The 16,782-nt window shown below is 48.3% G+C and overlaps 1 protein-coding gene across 6 annotated transcripts in view; it reads right to left on the reverse strand.

Annotated features, from left to right (window-relative positions):
* IGSF9B (immunoglobulin superfamily member 9B) overlaps positions 1-7,930 on the reverse strand; it is a 138,699-nt gene extending 130,769 nt beyond the window's left edge. For all 6 annotated transcript variants that reach the window (XR_013979950.1, XM_080983383.1, XM_080983382.1 and 3 more), the window contains exon 1: positions 7,604-7,930. Coding sequence is in view for 5 of the 6 variants with exons in the window: in XM_080983383.1 (XP_080839509.1) it covers positions 7,604-7,670 (67 nt within the window). In the remaining variant the exon portion in view is untranslated. The remainder of the gene's footprint in view (positions 1-7,603) is intronic.
* Positions 7,931-16,782: the final 8,852 nt, after the last annotated feature.

A 16,782-nucleotide genomic window follows, 5' to 3' on the forward strand; every position in this document is an offset into this window, starting at 1 on the left:
AAACGGCCTCAGTCCTATATACCTGAAGGAGCATCTCCACCCCCATCGTTCAGCCCGGACACTGAGATCCAGCGCCGAGGGCCTTCTGGCAGTCCCCTCATTGCGAGAAGTGAGGTTACAGGGAACCAGGCAGAGGGCCTTCTCGGTAGTGGTGCCCACCCTATGGAACACCCTCCCTTCTGATGTGAAGGAAATAAGCAGCTATCCTATCTTTAAAAGACATCTGAAGGCAGCCCTGTTTAGGGAAGTTTTTAATGCTTAATGCTGTATTGTTTTTAACATTTGATTGGGAGCCACCCAGAGTGGCTGGGGAGACTCAGCCAGATGGGCGGGGTATAAATAATAAATCATCATCATCATTATTATTATTATTATTAAACCAAAGACATGAACAACCATTTATCAGGTTACCTGCGGCAAATACAAAATCACCTCAAGGTGACTAATCAGAGAACCATCTGCAAACTTGGCAAAAGGGGTGGTTTCATGCCAAGTCAAAAGTCAGGTGTGCATTTCATAGGCATTTTCACCACTTCCAAAACCATCTATGACCATTATCTCTTTCAGGTACTTTTGCACTCCTGCATAAAAGGGCACAAAAAATGTTCACAAGAGGCTGGGGAAGGGGTTACCATCTCATTATGAGCAGGCAACCTGACAGAGCCTCCCTCATCTCAATCAAATCATGGGCAACTAACAAAAACATGAGTAAGAACATGCACTTCAGTGAGGAAGTAATCTATGCACAATCTCATTGTTTTCAAAAGAATGCATGTGTCCCTCTATGGATTCTCCCATCCACATTCTGCACCAGCTGCTACTGCAAGTCCAGGCTGGACTCAGGGCAGAAATCTTGCTGCACAAGCAGGAAATCACCAGCAGAAGAATGCAGGGAATATCGATGCAGCTGCCTGAGCAATGGAGATTCCTGCCTCCTTCACCATTCAGACACAGAGAGAGAAACCGGAGGGATTCCTTTCCCCTCCATGACATCACCATCATGCCAAACCTGATTGGCTATGTAGCACCGTGGCATCATCATACTCACTAAGCAGCATCTGACTGGCAGAGAAAAAGGCACTTTAAACTGGGACGTGCAGCCGTTGGTAACAGGGGTGTAGGAAGCTGCTTTCTGCCAGGTAATTTGACTATTTGACCGCCTAGCTCAGTGGTGGCAGCAGCTGTCCAGAGGCTCGGGTAGAGAAATATTTCCCATCACTGGCAAACTGTGGATCTTCTTCTGTATATGAAGCATATGCCCTGCTCTCCAAGAAGCTGTGGCCCCTCCCCTTGTGAAGTGTGTCACCCCCAAGGGGGCTAGTTGCAAGGAGGAAGCCCTGCACCCACATCCTCCTCCAGGTAGCTGCATTGACAGGGGGAGTTTCTGCCATTCATCCTCCAGCAACTCATCACACACACACCATCAATTCTCACGGTGCTCCTTCCTCCTTTTACCTTTTATGCTTCCATCCCACAGAGGAACAGTAGGCAGGACACAAAATTCTGGTCTGGTGGGGGTGGGATGTAGAGGGTAGATAAAGATGAAGAACCCCCAACACACATGCACCCCAAAAGCAGCAAAGTGAAAATTTAGCACAGTACTGTCTCCCTCTCCCTTTCAAGCTGCTGGTGTGGCATAAAATAATGAACACAGGTGTGCAATGACAGGTAGGTTAATGGGAGAAAGAGCTGCTCTTCTAATGATTTTCAAGATTTTATTTTACTGCAGGGTAGCTCTTGTAATAAGAATCCCTCCCTCTTTCCGGTTTTATTCTAAATCTTCACATGCCACCATCAACACACAAGGTGTTGACAGTGCAATCCTTTTATTCACTGATTCATTCTTTGAATTTATATCCCATCTTTTCCTCCAAGAGGCTCCAGGTGGCATGCAAAATTATCCCCCTCCTCATTTAACCCTCCACAACAACCCTGTGGGGTAGATTAGGCTGAGTGGCAGTGACCAAGATCATGCAGTGTGCTTCATGGGAGAACACAAAGGTCCTGGGCCCCAAGGAACAAACCGCTGAGAGCAGCCTTGCTCAATGTGATGACCGCCAGATGTCTTGGACCACAACTCCCATCATGCCTGACTATTGGTCACACTGGCTGGGGCTGATCAGAGTTGGAGTCCACCATCTGGAAGGCAGCCCTAGGAACACACAGGAAGCTGCCAGATCATTGGTCCACCAAGCTCAGTATTGTTTACACTGACTGACAGCGACTCTCCAGGATTCCAGACTTGAGCCTTTCATATTCTACACCTGAAGATGCCAGAGATTGAACCTTCCCCTTGGAAGGCATGCACTCTGCCATTGAGCTTCCCAAAATCAGGTTATAGGAAGCTGCTTCATACTGAATCAGGCCACTGCTCCACCCAACTCAACACTGACCGGCAGCAGCTTTTCGGGGTTTCAATAAGACTTCTTCCTAGCCCTATCTGGAGATGAACTAGATTCAGTCTGGGAACTTCACACATACTCCACTAATGAGCCATGACTTTTCTCCTAGGTTGAACCTATGGCTTCCAAGATTTTGCTAGACCCCCAACTCCCATCAACCCCAGCCAACATGGCCAATGGCCAGGGATGATGGAGACTGTAGTCCAACCATACCTGGAGACCCACAGGTTCCTCATCCCTGCTGTAGGGCGTTGTCAACTACAGGGATGAACCATCTGTGGTCCTCCATCCCTGACTATGGGTCATGCTGGTTGGGGCTGATGAGAGTTCCAACAACAGCAGCATTTGGAGGGCACCAGGTTGGCAATGGCTGCACAGTTATCACTTGCTGATGGAATTGTCTGCTTTGGACAACATGGGTTGATCTACTGGAGTTGTGGGGAGAGAAGGATATTTCTGCTTACAGGTGGTTGCGCTGCGCTGGCTGTGTAAATATGCCAATAAAATGATTTACAAGCCTATAAAGATTGATACCAGCCCATGCACACCTGTGATTCTGGCACATTGCCAGTCTGAAGAGAGGGGAAGGCAGCAACATTTACACACATTTCGCTGTATAGTCCCTAGGAGACAATCCCAACTAGCCACAAGAGGACAAGCTGGTTTGACTGCTTAAAAAGCCTTTCCCTACATGGTCCGATAGGTCCACCGGCAGATGGAGAGATGGTAGGAGCCAGAGCATAACTTGTTAATCAGCTCTTCAATGGTGGGGCTGCAGTGCAGTGGAACAAGGACTTTGCATGCAGAAGGTCCCCAATCCAATCCTGCAAGGGGAGGACCCCGGCTGCAGGAGAATAATCAGGAGCGGTTCCTCCTTTGCAGCTGTGACTGGAACTGCAAAGGAGGGTCTGTTGCTTTGGAGCCCTGGTTTGCATTCATGCTGCAGGGGGGGAAATAGGAGCTCTGAGCTCTCTTCCAGTTCTTCCTCTGCAGCAAACACAGCTGGAACTTCGCTGTACCTGACATTATATATGATGTCAGGGGCAGGAAAGAAGACAAGAGGAGCTCTGCTGGATCTGGCCAGTGATCCATCTAGTCCAGCATCCTGTTCTCACAGGGGCTTGCCAGATACCTGTGGGAAACCAGCAAGCAGGAGTACTCTCTCCTCCTGCGGTTTACAGAAACTGGCATTCAGAAATATTGCTGTCTCTGGCAGAGGAGACAAAAGAATAGCCATTATGGCTTTCAGCTGTTGATAGCCGTGTCCTCCATGCATTTGTCCAGTCCCCTTTTAAAGCCTTCCAAATTGGTGGCCATCCCTGCCTCCTGTGGGAGATCCACAATTTAACTATGCACTGCATAAAGTACTTCCTTTTATCTGTCCTGAATCTTCCAACATTGAGCTTGATTGGACATCCAGGAGTGGATGGATGTCCACACCAAGGTGGGGGGAGCTTCCCAAAGTATCTTGGCAGTCGGATCTCCAATTCCTAATTACACCCCCAAGACAAAGGTTTCCCACCACTGCTGCAGACTTTTCTACACTGCCCTGGGATCCTGTGGGCTGAACAGCAGTCTAAAACTGCAATAAATAAGCAGATAAATAAAAGAAGCCTGACTGAGATCCTAAACCTGGAGAGTTTCTGCCATGGTGACCACAGTGCCAAGCTAGGTGATCCAGCTGTCTGAGCTGGTTTTAATGCACCCACGGCACTGAGCATCTCAGGAATGTGTAATTCCTGGTGCAAACTGGCCTTGCCCGACTCTGCATGGCTTATTCCTCTAGCACAGATTTCTCCCAACCTGGCACCCTTCCATATGCTGTTGGACTCCAGCGCCCATCAGCCCCCAGCAAGCATGGCCAAATGTCAGAGATGATGGGAGCAAGAGTCCAACAAGGGCACCAAGCTGGGAAATATTGCTCCAGGCCACTCTGGCCTATGCTAATGGGCAGCAGCTCTCTAGAAGAGGCATTTCCCATAAGTTCTAGCCTGATTCTTTTAACTGGATGTATCATGGACCGAGCCCAAGACCTTCCGCATGCCAAACAGCTGTGCCACCACTAAGCTATGGACCTCTCCTTTCTGATTTCAGCCACCTATGTAGATGCAAGCCACAAAGTCTCCACTGTGACTCTTGGGCCAGCCACAGTGTCTAACCTACCTCACAGGGTTGCTGTGATGATAAAAAATGGGGGGGAGGAGAGCCATGCATGCCACCTTGATCTCCTTGGAGGAAATAAATAAGCATATTCAGGTTTGCAGCCATTAATGCGTTACCATCAGCATTATTTATTCCAAATAAAACATTATGCCAGGCAAAGCAAAGTTACAGGGTGGGAAATCGGGTCTCTGCCACAACTCAGCATCCCATCCATTCCCCAGCCCCACAAAAATGTGCAATTAATAAAACCTAGGACTTCAGGGAGAGATCCCAGCCCCTTCCCTGTTGTGCTAGTGTTCTGCTTGCAGGGAGTTCCTCAATGCAATTCACCAGTACTGCTACCTGCAGTCTGAAGCACCTTGTTCCCACCTCATACTGCTGCACATGCAGACCACATCTGGCAATGCAGGGGTAGCGACACTAGCCTCCGACGGAAGATTCCCACTAAACACAGTAATGCAAGGTGCTTAGCAACCAGAAAATAAATGACACCGGAGAAATGCAATTAAACTAATGGATCGTGAACATGGTTGCGGGAAATTTGTTTAGAGAGCCACATATGCTAATCCTGGAAATGTACGCCTGACACCATCCCTTAAGAACAGCCAAGCTTTACTAAAAATAATTTTTAAGAACATCCTTTCCCCAAAACCAAAGGGGAGAGCTGGCCAGAGGCCCTTGACCCAAAGCAACAAGAGGTTTTATCAGGCAGGTGAGCGTGCCTGGTCACCTGCAGCAAACAATGTCATTTCCAAGCAACCAAGGAGAACAGCTTCTGTGAGCTAGGAGGAGTTGTGTGCCCTTGTTGCAGGGTGCTGACATGCCACATAAATGATATACAGGTAAGTGTGGTAGACTAGTGACTTGCAGGCTGGTTTGCATAGCTGGACACCAGCTCTCAACTGAAAAAATTGTAAGGTGTGCATGTCATGCCAGCCGGCTCTGTGCCAGCCTCCAAGAGAATGGAGAGACAAACCCACTTTCCTTCCGCTATTTCTTACTCTGCACTCATGGATCTCAGGGCTGCAGCATTGCCTGCTTCCAGACAGCAGCTCTCTCTGGTTAACTTATTGAAAGTGGTCATTCCCTGCAACCCCAATCTCCCCCAGCACCACCAGCAACATTCAGGTGTCTTCCATCCCATATGGTGCACACAATGGCTATCTATGAGCTAAGCTTTCATACACTTGAGTTTGGGTTGACTGCCCTCCACAGAGGTCATTTTTAAAAAATGATTAGCATTTTCATAAAATGCTCAAGGCTACTGCTACTCTAAGCTTTCCCCCAGATGGTGTTCAGAATCATTTAAGTACTTAACAATCATACATAACCAAGGCTGATTCACTGAGCAAGAAATAAGATACAGGTTTATGCTGCAAACTTTAAGCCCCCTGAGCAAATTGTATATTCACCCGCACAGTCCTTGCACTGCAATGGCAAGAGGCACATATATATATATTTATTAATATGGGTATTTATTTATATACAGCTTGTGTGCCAAAATGGCTTCAAAGCAGTTCACAGCTATAAAATCCATTATAAAATACATACATGGTTAAAATACCCGGTAGCAATTTGCTCAGAACATTTAAGAGAATACTAAATAAAATACAGAATAGCACAAGTTGAAAGCCTTGACAATTTGAACAGGCTTTTTTTAAATAACAAATTTAAAAAATAAAAGTTGAAGTTCAGTTTCGGGGGACAGTTTGCCTAAACAGGTGTGTCTTTAGGAGCCGGCAGAATGCCAGTACTGATGAAGCCTCTCCTTTTCAGCTGGGAAGGCATTCCACAGCACTGGTGGCACCAATTAAAAAGCCCTGAAACCAGAGACTGCAGCACAACGCGATGAGAATTGCCTTTTGCCAAACATCCTTCCCAACCTCTCGGAAATCCAGTTTGTCATCTCTTAAGTAAAGTTAGAATCTTCTATTGAATCACAAGCTTATTCATGCCTGCAAGAAAAAAAATGAGCTAACCAACTCTCTATATCTTAGTATTTACCAGTAACTACGCAGAATCGCATTTAAATACAAAGCCCAGATGGATTTCTTTCTGATGAACATGTGAAAATAGAAATCTCACTTTCAATGGTGATCTCTCTGCCCCAAGAAAAATACTGCAGGCAGCTACCTAGTGACAGGTCACACACATGTGAAAAAGGTTCACATGCTTCATCACTGACCCAGGATCTCTAGCTCTCCCTAGAGTATTCAGAAAAGAGAGGTTGGAAGTAGCTTAGACTTCCAGGCAAACAGATCTTACATATGAGCAAGCCTTGAAGCGTTCAGTAGGGCTTTACATCATCGGTAAGCATGTACAGGATTGCAGCCTTCATAGCACTGCTTTGTTAAGCAACTTCAGCATTAAAGAAAATAATCGTCCTCTTGCTAGATCACGGACTCATACGTTACTTGGATCACGAACATGCACTGGTCAATTGCACGCCTTTCTGCAAAGGCCATCGACATGCTCTCTGCCAAACCTTCCTCTGAAATCGTTACAGAAAAACCAGGCAACAAAAATAAAATAAGACCAAGAACGAGCCGCGGTCCAAGGTTTCAAAAACTCTGCAAAAGACTTATTCAAGTCCTGCTCTCGCTTCATCGCATCCTTGGCTGATTTTTTTTATTTTTATGGTTTTTACTGTACTGATGAAACCGTATCACTTAACCATTTCTGAAACCAACACCTCTCCGGGGAGGAAGGCGGGGAGCAGAAAGCATGCTGCCTTTTTTATTTGTGAGTATTTCTTCTTTTCTTTTCCTTACAATCTGAAGCGCTCCCCTACTCGCAAGGGAAACTCCTTTTGCGCGAAGGCGGCGGCGCGGCGGACGAAAAGCCGAGCATCCTTTCTCGAATCGAAGGGATACAGGTAACAAATGAGAGAGGAAAGGTAGAGAGAGAGAAGGGAAGGTCCACACAGGAAGCGTCAGCCCGGAGAGCTTTCCCGGTGCCCAAAGAGGCCAGCCCAGAGCGCAAAGGAGAAACCGCTGCAGGGGGGGTGGAGGGGGGGGACCCGGTGCACTTCAACTCACCTTGAGCTGCTGCCAGTCCTCTGGCGCTGATCACACTTGCTATCAAAGTGGCCACATACCAAATCATAGTACTACCGCCCGCCGACCAGGAGCATCATCCTAGCTGCAAAGCGCCCTGCCCTGCCGGGGACCTTCTCATCTGCCCAGCCCAGCCCGGGGCGAGTGCACAAGGCGCGCTGCCTCCCCCTCGTCTCCGCTTCCTTCTCATGCCCTCCGCAGCCCTCCTCCTGGCTGCCTCCCCGCCGCCCTCGCCATCCTGCCTCTCCCCGACGTGCAGCGGCACCTGCGCGGCTCGCGGAACGCACAGCCAGCAATGAGCGAGCGAGCGAGCGCCAGCCAGAGCGCACAACTCCTCTCCGGCGCGCAGCCTAGCCTGGGCCATTTGAGCCTCCTGGGCGACGCCCCCGCCGGCCGACGATTGGACGGCCGGGGAGAGAGGCGGGCCCCCATTGGCTCCGGGTGCAGACAACGCTAGGGAGGGGGGAGGGAGGGAGAGAAGCCTCCCCCTCCTCCCCCCTCCTCCCAAGGTGGGTTGGAGCGTGCAATGCACAGAGCCGCAGAATCATGCGCAATGCCAGGGAGAAGGAGTTGGGTGCCTCCCCCCTTCTCTCCCTCCCCGGTCGCCTTTTCCTCCCTCCTTCCCTCACTCCCTCCCTGCTCAAGCTGCATGGCCGGTTCCCCAGGAGGAGGGGGCTCCCTGGAGCAGGGTGAAGGGAACAGCAAGGAGGAGGGGGGAGTGCAGCGCGGGGGGGGGCGGGGGGCTGGCTGCAGCCCCAGCTCTGCAGAGCTCCCCATTGCAGCTGGTGTGGAGGAGAAGGGAGGGAAGAGGAGGAGATGCCCCTTTCCAGAGCTCCGATGCACTTGCTCTCCACTTCGCCCGCCGCTTCCCACACTCCTGCCGATGGCTCCGATCTCCGAGTGGGATGGCGGAGCTGTCAGCCTTTCACCCACTCGCCCTGCTTGCGCTCCTGCAGCTGAAACTCCTCTCTTCTCCCCCACCAGCCCTCCGTTCCTGCTGGTCTCCCTCCTTCCCCTGCCACCGACGACCAAGGTTTGCTTTGGGGGAGCAGGGAGGAGACTGCCTGTGTGTATTGCATGCCGAAATTGGTAACCTTTTCCCTCTCCCCCAATATTCTGAGTGTGGTTGATTCCCCCCCTACACAGTTGAGTTTTAGGGTGCTGCAGGGTTCTCCCCCTAGCAAAATGCTCGTGGTCGTGATGATAGACGGAGAGGTTTGGGGAGGGGGAGTCTTGGATCTCTCAAAGTCCGGGAGGGGGGCGTGCTTCCCACTCAGAGGCACATTGCAGCAGCCCTACCCTCCCGGACCCTCTCATGGGAGTCGTGCTGTCTCAGTGGCAGAGCACATCCTTTGCATGCAGACGATCCCAGGAGCGGAGACCTTCAAGGCAGGGCTGCGGGCAGAAGTCCGGGGACCCACTCAGCAGAACGAGCAGGAGGAGGCGGGTCCGAATGCATCAGGGCTGGCTTACCGCGTTTTGGAGTGACGTAATACTAGGCTTCCCCCAAAGAAGCCACTAGGAGAACAGGGTGCAGGAATAGATGGGCCGTTGGCCTTATCCATCTAAAGAGAAGGGCTGCAGCTTAGCGCAGGAATGTCCCAGCATCTCCAGCAATGTCCCCTTCCTGAAACCGTCTGCCAGCCAGGATGGACAATGCTAAGCTGGGTGGACCAATGATCTGATTCAATACAAGGCAGCTTCCTGCATTTCTGTGTAAAGGTGGGATGTTACAAAGACCATAAAGTCCATAATATAAAATCACCTCACTTCCCCCCTGGGTCCCAGATTCAATCGGGCTGAGAAAGGCCTCCTGTCTGAAACCCTCGAGAGATGCTGCCAATCAGTGTGGACAGTACAGAGGTAGATGGGAGACTGTTCTGACTCTGTAAAAGGCAGCTAGCTCTCTGTGTGCTTAAGTGGAGGCAGGATGTTGATCCCAGCCCATTATCCCCACCATGCAGCCCTTGGCTCTTGCTCTGATATGTGAAAGGTGCCACTGAAAACACCATTAGGGTGAAGGCTAAACCCACTTGCATCACGCCAGCCATTGAGAGTCGCACCTGCACCTCTGGTTGCCTACTTTTCTTCGTGTTTGGGTTATGCTGCAGCTGGGAGGGGGAACTGTTTTCAGCCCAAGGGGCATATCCCTTCATGGGCAACCTTCTGGGGCCACATAGCAGTAGTGAGCGGGGCCAGAGGCAAAGGTGGATGGAGCAACTCTCGCTTCGTGCAGAGGGCCGCTGGAAAGCTGGAGGTTGCTGCACACACATGTACAAATATATTTACATCTTCCAATAGACACTATCATAGTGCAATGCATAGCTGTCAACGTTTTCTTTTTTTAAAGGGAAATTCCCTTATTCCGAATAGGATTCCTCGCAAGAAAAGGGAAAAGTTGACAGCTATGTGCAATGGCATTTTCAGCCAGGCGAAAGCATTTGAGGAAGTTGGTGGGGGTGTGGCCTGGAGGGAGGGGGTGTGGCCTGGTGTTCAGGTTTCTAGCCCTTGTGGTGCAATGGGACAAATTGTGGGGAGCTGAGGTGTATCTTAGAAAAGTGGGCCATCTGGGTGCATTTATTTTGGGAATCCACATAAAGAGGGAATGTATATTATTATTATTATTATTATTATTTTGTTCCCTACAAAGTGATTTACAGTTAAAAACATATGCATAAACGTATTAAGCCATAGAAAAGAAAAATTCCCATAACATTAACATTCCATACAAAATATTGAAAAACAGCCCCCACCGAACAATGTTAGAAAGCTTTGGCAGCACACTAACAATAAAATAGGCTTAACTCAGTCTATGAAAGGCCTTGGGGCCAGGAGCATGTTTTCACCTGCTTCCAAAACTATGTCAACAAAGGCATCAGGTGGACCTTGCTGTGGAGGGCATTCCGCAGGCAGGGAGCCATAACCAAAAAGCCCCCCTGTCATCCAGGGCTAGTTTTCAGCCGGAAATCACCTGAACTCAGGTCTGGCACCTCTCAGGTGGGTGTCATTGCCATTATAAGAGAACAAGGGAGGCGTTCATGGTGAGTTCTGGCACCTCTTTTTTTTCTAGAAACATGGCACTCGTCATCACCCTCTGAGCCTCCCTGAGAGGAGGGCCCACAAGAAGGGCCTCAGATGACAATCAGAGGGTCCAGGTAGGTTCATATAGGGAGAGGTATTCCAGAAGGTATGGCAGGGATGCTCATCTATCAAGACTAGAGACCGCTCTACCTTTTTCAGAAAGGTGGGGGGATGCCAAAGTAACTCCTACCTACCTCTTGCCAAGCTCCAACCCTAGGTACTTAAAGTATTCTGGGCCCGAGTTGTTAAGAACCTTGTAAAGGAATACAAGACCCTTTTAATCAGTCCAATAACATAGGGAGACAGTGAAAGCTTCTAGGCACCAGAGTGCTGGTGGCAGCCTGTCCCCACGAGCAATTTATTGCATGTGTGTGTTTGTGTGTGTGTACACATACATCAGAGTTATTATTTTTTAAGTCTGGCACAGCATTTAGGGTGACCTGATACAGAGGACAAGGCTTCTGTGCCCTTAACAGTCATACAGAAGAGAGACTTTTTGAAAGAGAAGCTTTTCTCACCCATGCATAACACTCTAATAGGTCTTCGTTTGGAAAAGGAAAGGTGCTAACTTGTGCAATATTCTCTCTCTCTCTCTCTCTCTCTCTCTCCACTCAAGGAGTCTCAAGGTGAATTGAACCTGAGAAGTTAATGGCACTCTGTACATGGACCATGACATTCATGTCCAGCCAGCTTTTATAAGTAAAGAAAGGCCATTCCAATTAAGATATTAGGGAAAGGTATTCACACCGGATGCTGATGCTGCACTGTTTGACCTGCACAGCTAGGGACATTCCAGACATTCAGTGTCTCAGTGGGACAAAACTACTGGGAGATCCAGGGGATTTTGCAGCTTTAAATAGTGCAACCAGAAGCCCACAGTTAATTATTTCAATTAAATGGAATGCCAGAGCTATTATAGGTCTTGTCAGTGCCACCATTAAAGCTGTGCAACGTGATCCCTTGCAAATTTTCTCAGAAATAAGTGCTTTTGAATTAAATAGGGGGACTTTGTAGACTGGGTGCACAGGATTGCACTCTTAGGCATAAAAGTTCCACTGTACACATGTACACACCAGTGACAAATGTCACAGGGTGTGCAATCACCCACAACCTACATGTGGGTTTAGTGCTATTTCCTACATGCAAATGTGTGCATGTAAAAACAAAAAATGCATTTGTTAGTAGCTGTGGACAGCATTCTGAATCTGTCACAGTGACTGCAGGAGGGCAAGAAACGGGAGCACAGCTTCACAGAAGGGGACATGTTTGCATGCAGATAGTCCCAGGTTCAGTCTCTGGTATTAAATGGGCCACATAGCAGTTAATGGGAAAGGCTTCTGCCTGAGGGCCCAGAAAACTACTGCCTCTCAGAGTAGATAATATATAGGCTAGACAACAGGTGGAAACCTGTGGGTCCTTGCAGCCTCCTAAACCTACTCCATCCTTCAATTCCATCAGAGTTTATAGAATCATAGAACTGTAGGAACGGGTTCCCGAGCAGGAGTCATAGATGAAGGATCCCTGGCAGGTGGTCACCCAACCTCTGTTCAAAAACCTCCAATGAAGGAGAGCCTGCCACGTTCTGAGGGAGTTCATTCCACTGTCACACAGCTCTTACCATCAGAAAGTTCTTCCTAATTTTAGTAAGAATCTTGTTTCTTTTCATTTGAATCCACTGGCTTGGGTCTTACTCTCTGGAGCAGCAGAAAACAAGCTTGCTCCACCTTCCATGTGACAGCCCTGCAGGTATTTGAAGATGGCTCTCTTATCACTTTTCAGTCTCCTCTTCTCCTTCAACTATTCCTCATAAGGCTTCATCTCCAGACACTCATTTGCAGACTTACTGGCTTGTCAATATCCTTCCTCCTTGTTTCCTTGTGGCTGATTCCCCACCCCCACCTGCTTTCAAAACTGTTTTCCCTCTTTATACGTAGTTTCAGAACAATTAGAAGGATGGCTATTGATACAAATAAATTGATTTCCCCACCACACACACACACACACATTTTTTCCCTAGTTGTATGGCTTGGGGTTGAGGATAATGTGTTCCTTTCCACAGCTGTCCAATAATAAATTGGTACATTCCTGCTCTGCATGTGAGGCACTAAAGCATGGGTAGGCAAACTAAGGCCCGGGGGCCGGATCTGGCCCAATCACCTTCTAAATCCAGCCCACAGATGGTCCGGGAATCAGCGTGTTTTTGCATGAGTAGAATGTGTGCTTTTATTTAAAATGCATCTCTGAATTATTTGTGGGGCATAGGAATTCGTTCATTTTTTCCCCAAAAAATATAGTCCGGCCCCCCACAAAGTCTGAGGGACAGTGGACTGGCCCTCTGCTAAATGAAGAAGAGGAGGAGGAGGAGGAGTTTGGATTTGATATCCCACTACCCTAGTCTCAAAGCAGCTAACAATCTCCTTTCCCCTCCTCCCCCACAACAAACCCTCTGTGAGGTGAGTGAGGCTGAGACACTTCAGACAAGTGTGACTAGACCAAGGTCACCCAGCAGCTGCATGTGGAGGAGCAGGGAACTGAACCCAGTTCACCAGACTACAAGTCCACTGCTCTTAACCACTACACCACACTGAAAAAGTTTGCTGACCCCTGCACTAAAGTCAGAAAGATATTGCTTCCTTTACAGAACCATAGCTGCATTGATTTGCTGTACCAAAAAATAAATAAATTCCTGTGTTCTTTTAAAAAAAAATTGCAACTCAGTGGGACTTTTACTTCTAAGTACTTCAATCTGAGGTAACAATGGTGAAAATTCAATCAGGGTGGTTTTTATTCCAGATTAAATAATCTGGGGCACTTTTGTTGCTGGCTCCGCCCACCACCAGGTGTGGCTCCACGCACTACTGCCCTGTGACTCCCACAGATCACCCCCTAGCATTTCCACCCCACTACTAAAAATTGGCAGGAAAGGACTGTAGGTCACTTGACCGAGCATCTGCTTTTCATGTAGAAAGTCCCTGTGGCATCTTCAGGGAGGGCTGGGAGCAGGGCCAAGAGGCAAGGGGAGGCAGTCACCTCAGACAGCAGATCTGGGGGGCCCTGCCACTGCACCCTGGCTGCAGCTGTGACCCCACTGCCACACCCATGTCCTCTCTGCCCACACTGCCACCGTGCTTTAAATGTATTTGGGAATGAGGCTGATGACATTTTCCAAAATACACCCTCCCTGTCTCCCCCCCCCCCCAATTTTGGTCCAGCAAGACTCTTTTTTGCATTTTTTTCAGTTGTGGCAACAAGGCCCCAAGGCCAGCCAAGACCTTCTAGACAAAAGTTCCTAGAATCAGGGTCCCAAACCCTTTGCGATTTGCTTTCCTTGCAAAAACAGGAGACTTTGGGAGGAGGGGTGGGGAGAAAAAGCACCAAGTCAGCTCTTAATCCCTGGATCTGAAGTGAAAGCTTGCAAATTCCCTTCCAACAGCCTGATCACCTTGTGACTCAGATGGCATTCTTCTCACTGGGCTAAAAACAAAAACAAAAATAGGACAGAGGTGTCTAGACTTCTTGTATTATTTTATATTCTATCATCATCATCAATATTATTTCAGCCAAATCCCCTGATAAGAAAACTGTCTTAAGAAGAGGTGGGAAAACTTTTACAACCTGAGGGCCACATTGCCTTTTCAGAAACCTCCTGGGAGCCACATGCCAGTGGTGTGTAGGTCCAGAGGCAAAAGTGGGCCGAGCAAGGAATATACCTTTTACCTTTGTAAATTAAGCTAATTTCTAAAAACACGTGTACCACCCTCTCTCCCTTCCATCCAGGGAAGCTAAAGGCAGTTTCAGTGCTGAAGGACACATTCTTGGCAGGCAAAAATACTCGGGGGGGGGGGATGAAGCCAGTCCAGTGAGGGGTGTGGTTTGCAGAGAATTCCAAGGGCCAAGTAGAGAGGCCTGGAGGGCCGAAGGTCTTCCACCCCAAATCTAAAGTCAGGGCAAAGACAGCCTGAGGCTTTCTAGAGGCTAACCTAACACAAAAGAAGCTCAAAATCTGCCACCCAAGGCAGGTGAGGCCACATTACAGGTGGCCCAGTCAACCAAAATGTGTGTGTGTCAGACCCTCCAAGTGTCCCTGTTTTCCAGGGACAACCCTGATTTAGAGAATCCATCCCGGTTTCTGATTTGATCCCAGAATGGCCCACTTTTCCTTAGGATGTTCCTATTTTCATTGGAGAAATGTTGGGGGGGGGGGTTAATGGAGTTATCTGACCCCCCGAGCCCTCCTGTATAGGGAAGTGTTTTTAAAAAATGTTTCATGTTCAATTATGTTTTTATATATGTTGGAAGCTGCCCAGAGTGGCTGGGGCAGCCCAGTAAGATGTGTGGGGTATGAATAGTAAAATTATCATTATGGAATGGGATCTCCCTATTTTCATCAGAGAAATGTTGGGGGGTATGTTGGGGGGGTGGAGGGGGTGTACACCCATGCAAGTGATTGTGAGCAGATTCTACTGTGCAAATTATTGTTTTACATGAAATGGCAAATCATGCTTGCACATTGTGCAAAACAGTTAAATGGTTGAAAAAATGCAGGCACACACACAGACGCACATCTGGAGTAGCGTTGGCCTTGGCTGCAAAGAGTCTCCCATGCAGTGGGGAGGGGGCATGGAATTACCCACGGTCATATTCATACCAAGCATTTAGACCAATATGATGCCTCTTCAAACAGTCATGGCTTTCCCAAAGCATTCTGGAAAGTGTAGTTTATTAAGGGTGCAGAGAGTTGTTAGGAGACCCTTGTTCCCTTCTCAGAGCTACAATTCCCAGAGTCTCCTGTGAAGAGGGATAGGCTATTAAACCACTGTGGGAATTGTAGTTCTGTGAGGAAAAATAGGGCTCCCCTACAACTCTCAGAACCATTAACAAACTACAGCTCCCGGTATCCCTTGGGGGGGATGCCATGACTGTTTAAAGTGTCATCATAGTGCTTTAAATGCATGGTTTGAAAGTGGCCCAACTCTATCCTCCAACATCGTCACACCCAGAATGAGGTGGCCTCAACCAACACCTCTTCCCACTTCCCAATTCAACCAACAAGGCAACATCAGGGATGTGGGTTGGGCTACCAATGAACTTTGCCAATTCCTCAAAACTAGGATTAGGAGAGCAAAACAAGCCCTCCAATGAGATTTTGGAAGACATCAAGTAAGTTCTGAGATTTTATTTTAGCTCATTGCGTCTTTCCCTCCTCTCCTCTTTCCCTAGATGATCAGTGGTTCATCACTGACTAACTGTCACAGCTGGCTTGAGGGAGGAAACTATTTTTGATCTTCCAGTACCAGTCAGAATGATCCACCTGTGATTATGACTTTTTTTTCGGGGGGGGGGAATAAAGCGATGTGTTAACTCATGCAGAATGGGTCAATTGAATCATATTAGCAGTTCTTCCTCCCGCTAGCACATTTCCCCAACATACCGTATTAGTCATCCGTCCCACTAATAGACTCACTTGCACAACATTCGCTGTATCAGACGGCAACAATTGTCTGTCGTGTCTTATTAACCTCCTATACGGCTTCGACTTGGGTAATATAATGCCCCGGTCTTATCTTGTCAATTACCTTTCCAACGAAACCCTTGCTTGGGTCGCTCCTTCCCTCCCCTCTCTAAGAACATAGGAAGCTGTCTTATTATGAGTCAGATCACTGGTCCATCAATTGGCAGTGATTCTCCAGTTGCAGGTGGGGTTCTCTATCTACTCCATCCTTATCTGGAGATGCTGATGAGGACTGAGCCTGGGACTTTCTGCATGCAAGGCAATGCTTCTACCACCAGGTTGCATGCTGTGGGAAACTGGGAAATCACAAGGCCTTTAGATGCCCACCTACCCCCAGCCAGGGTCTCATGTGTTCTGTTGGTCTATATTTGGGGATCACTTTTAGAAAGTTGGTGTGCATCACCAGGAAGGCAATGGATAGAAGATGAAAGGGACCTGCAATGAGAGGCAGGCTAGAGAGGCTTCTTTGGCATGTGAGGTTGAGGGAAGAGAGGGATGAAGATATCTAAATAATAACAATAATGATAATGTTATTATTTATACCCTGCCCATCTGACTCGGTTGCCAC

This window comes from Podarcis pityusensis, assembly GCF_964106645.2.
Source record: "Podarcis pityusensis genome assembly, chromosome: 15".
NCBI lineage: Eukaryota > Metazoa > Chordata > Lepidosauria > Squamata > Lacertidae > Podarcis > Podarcis pityusensis.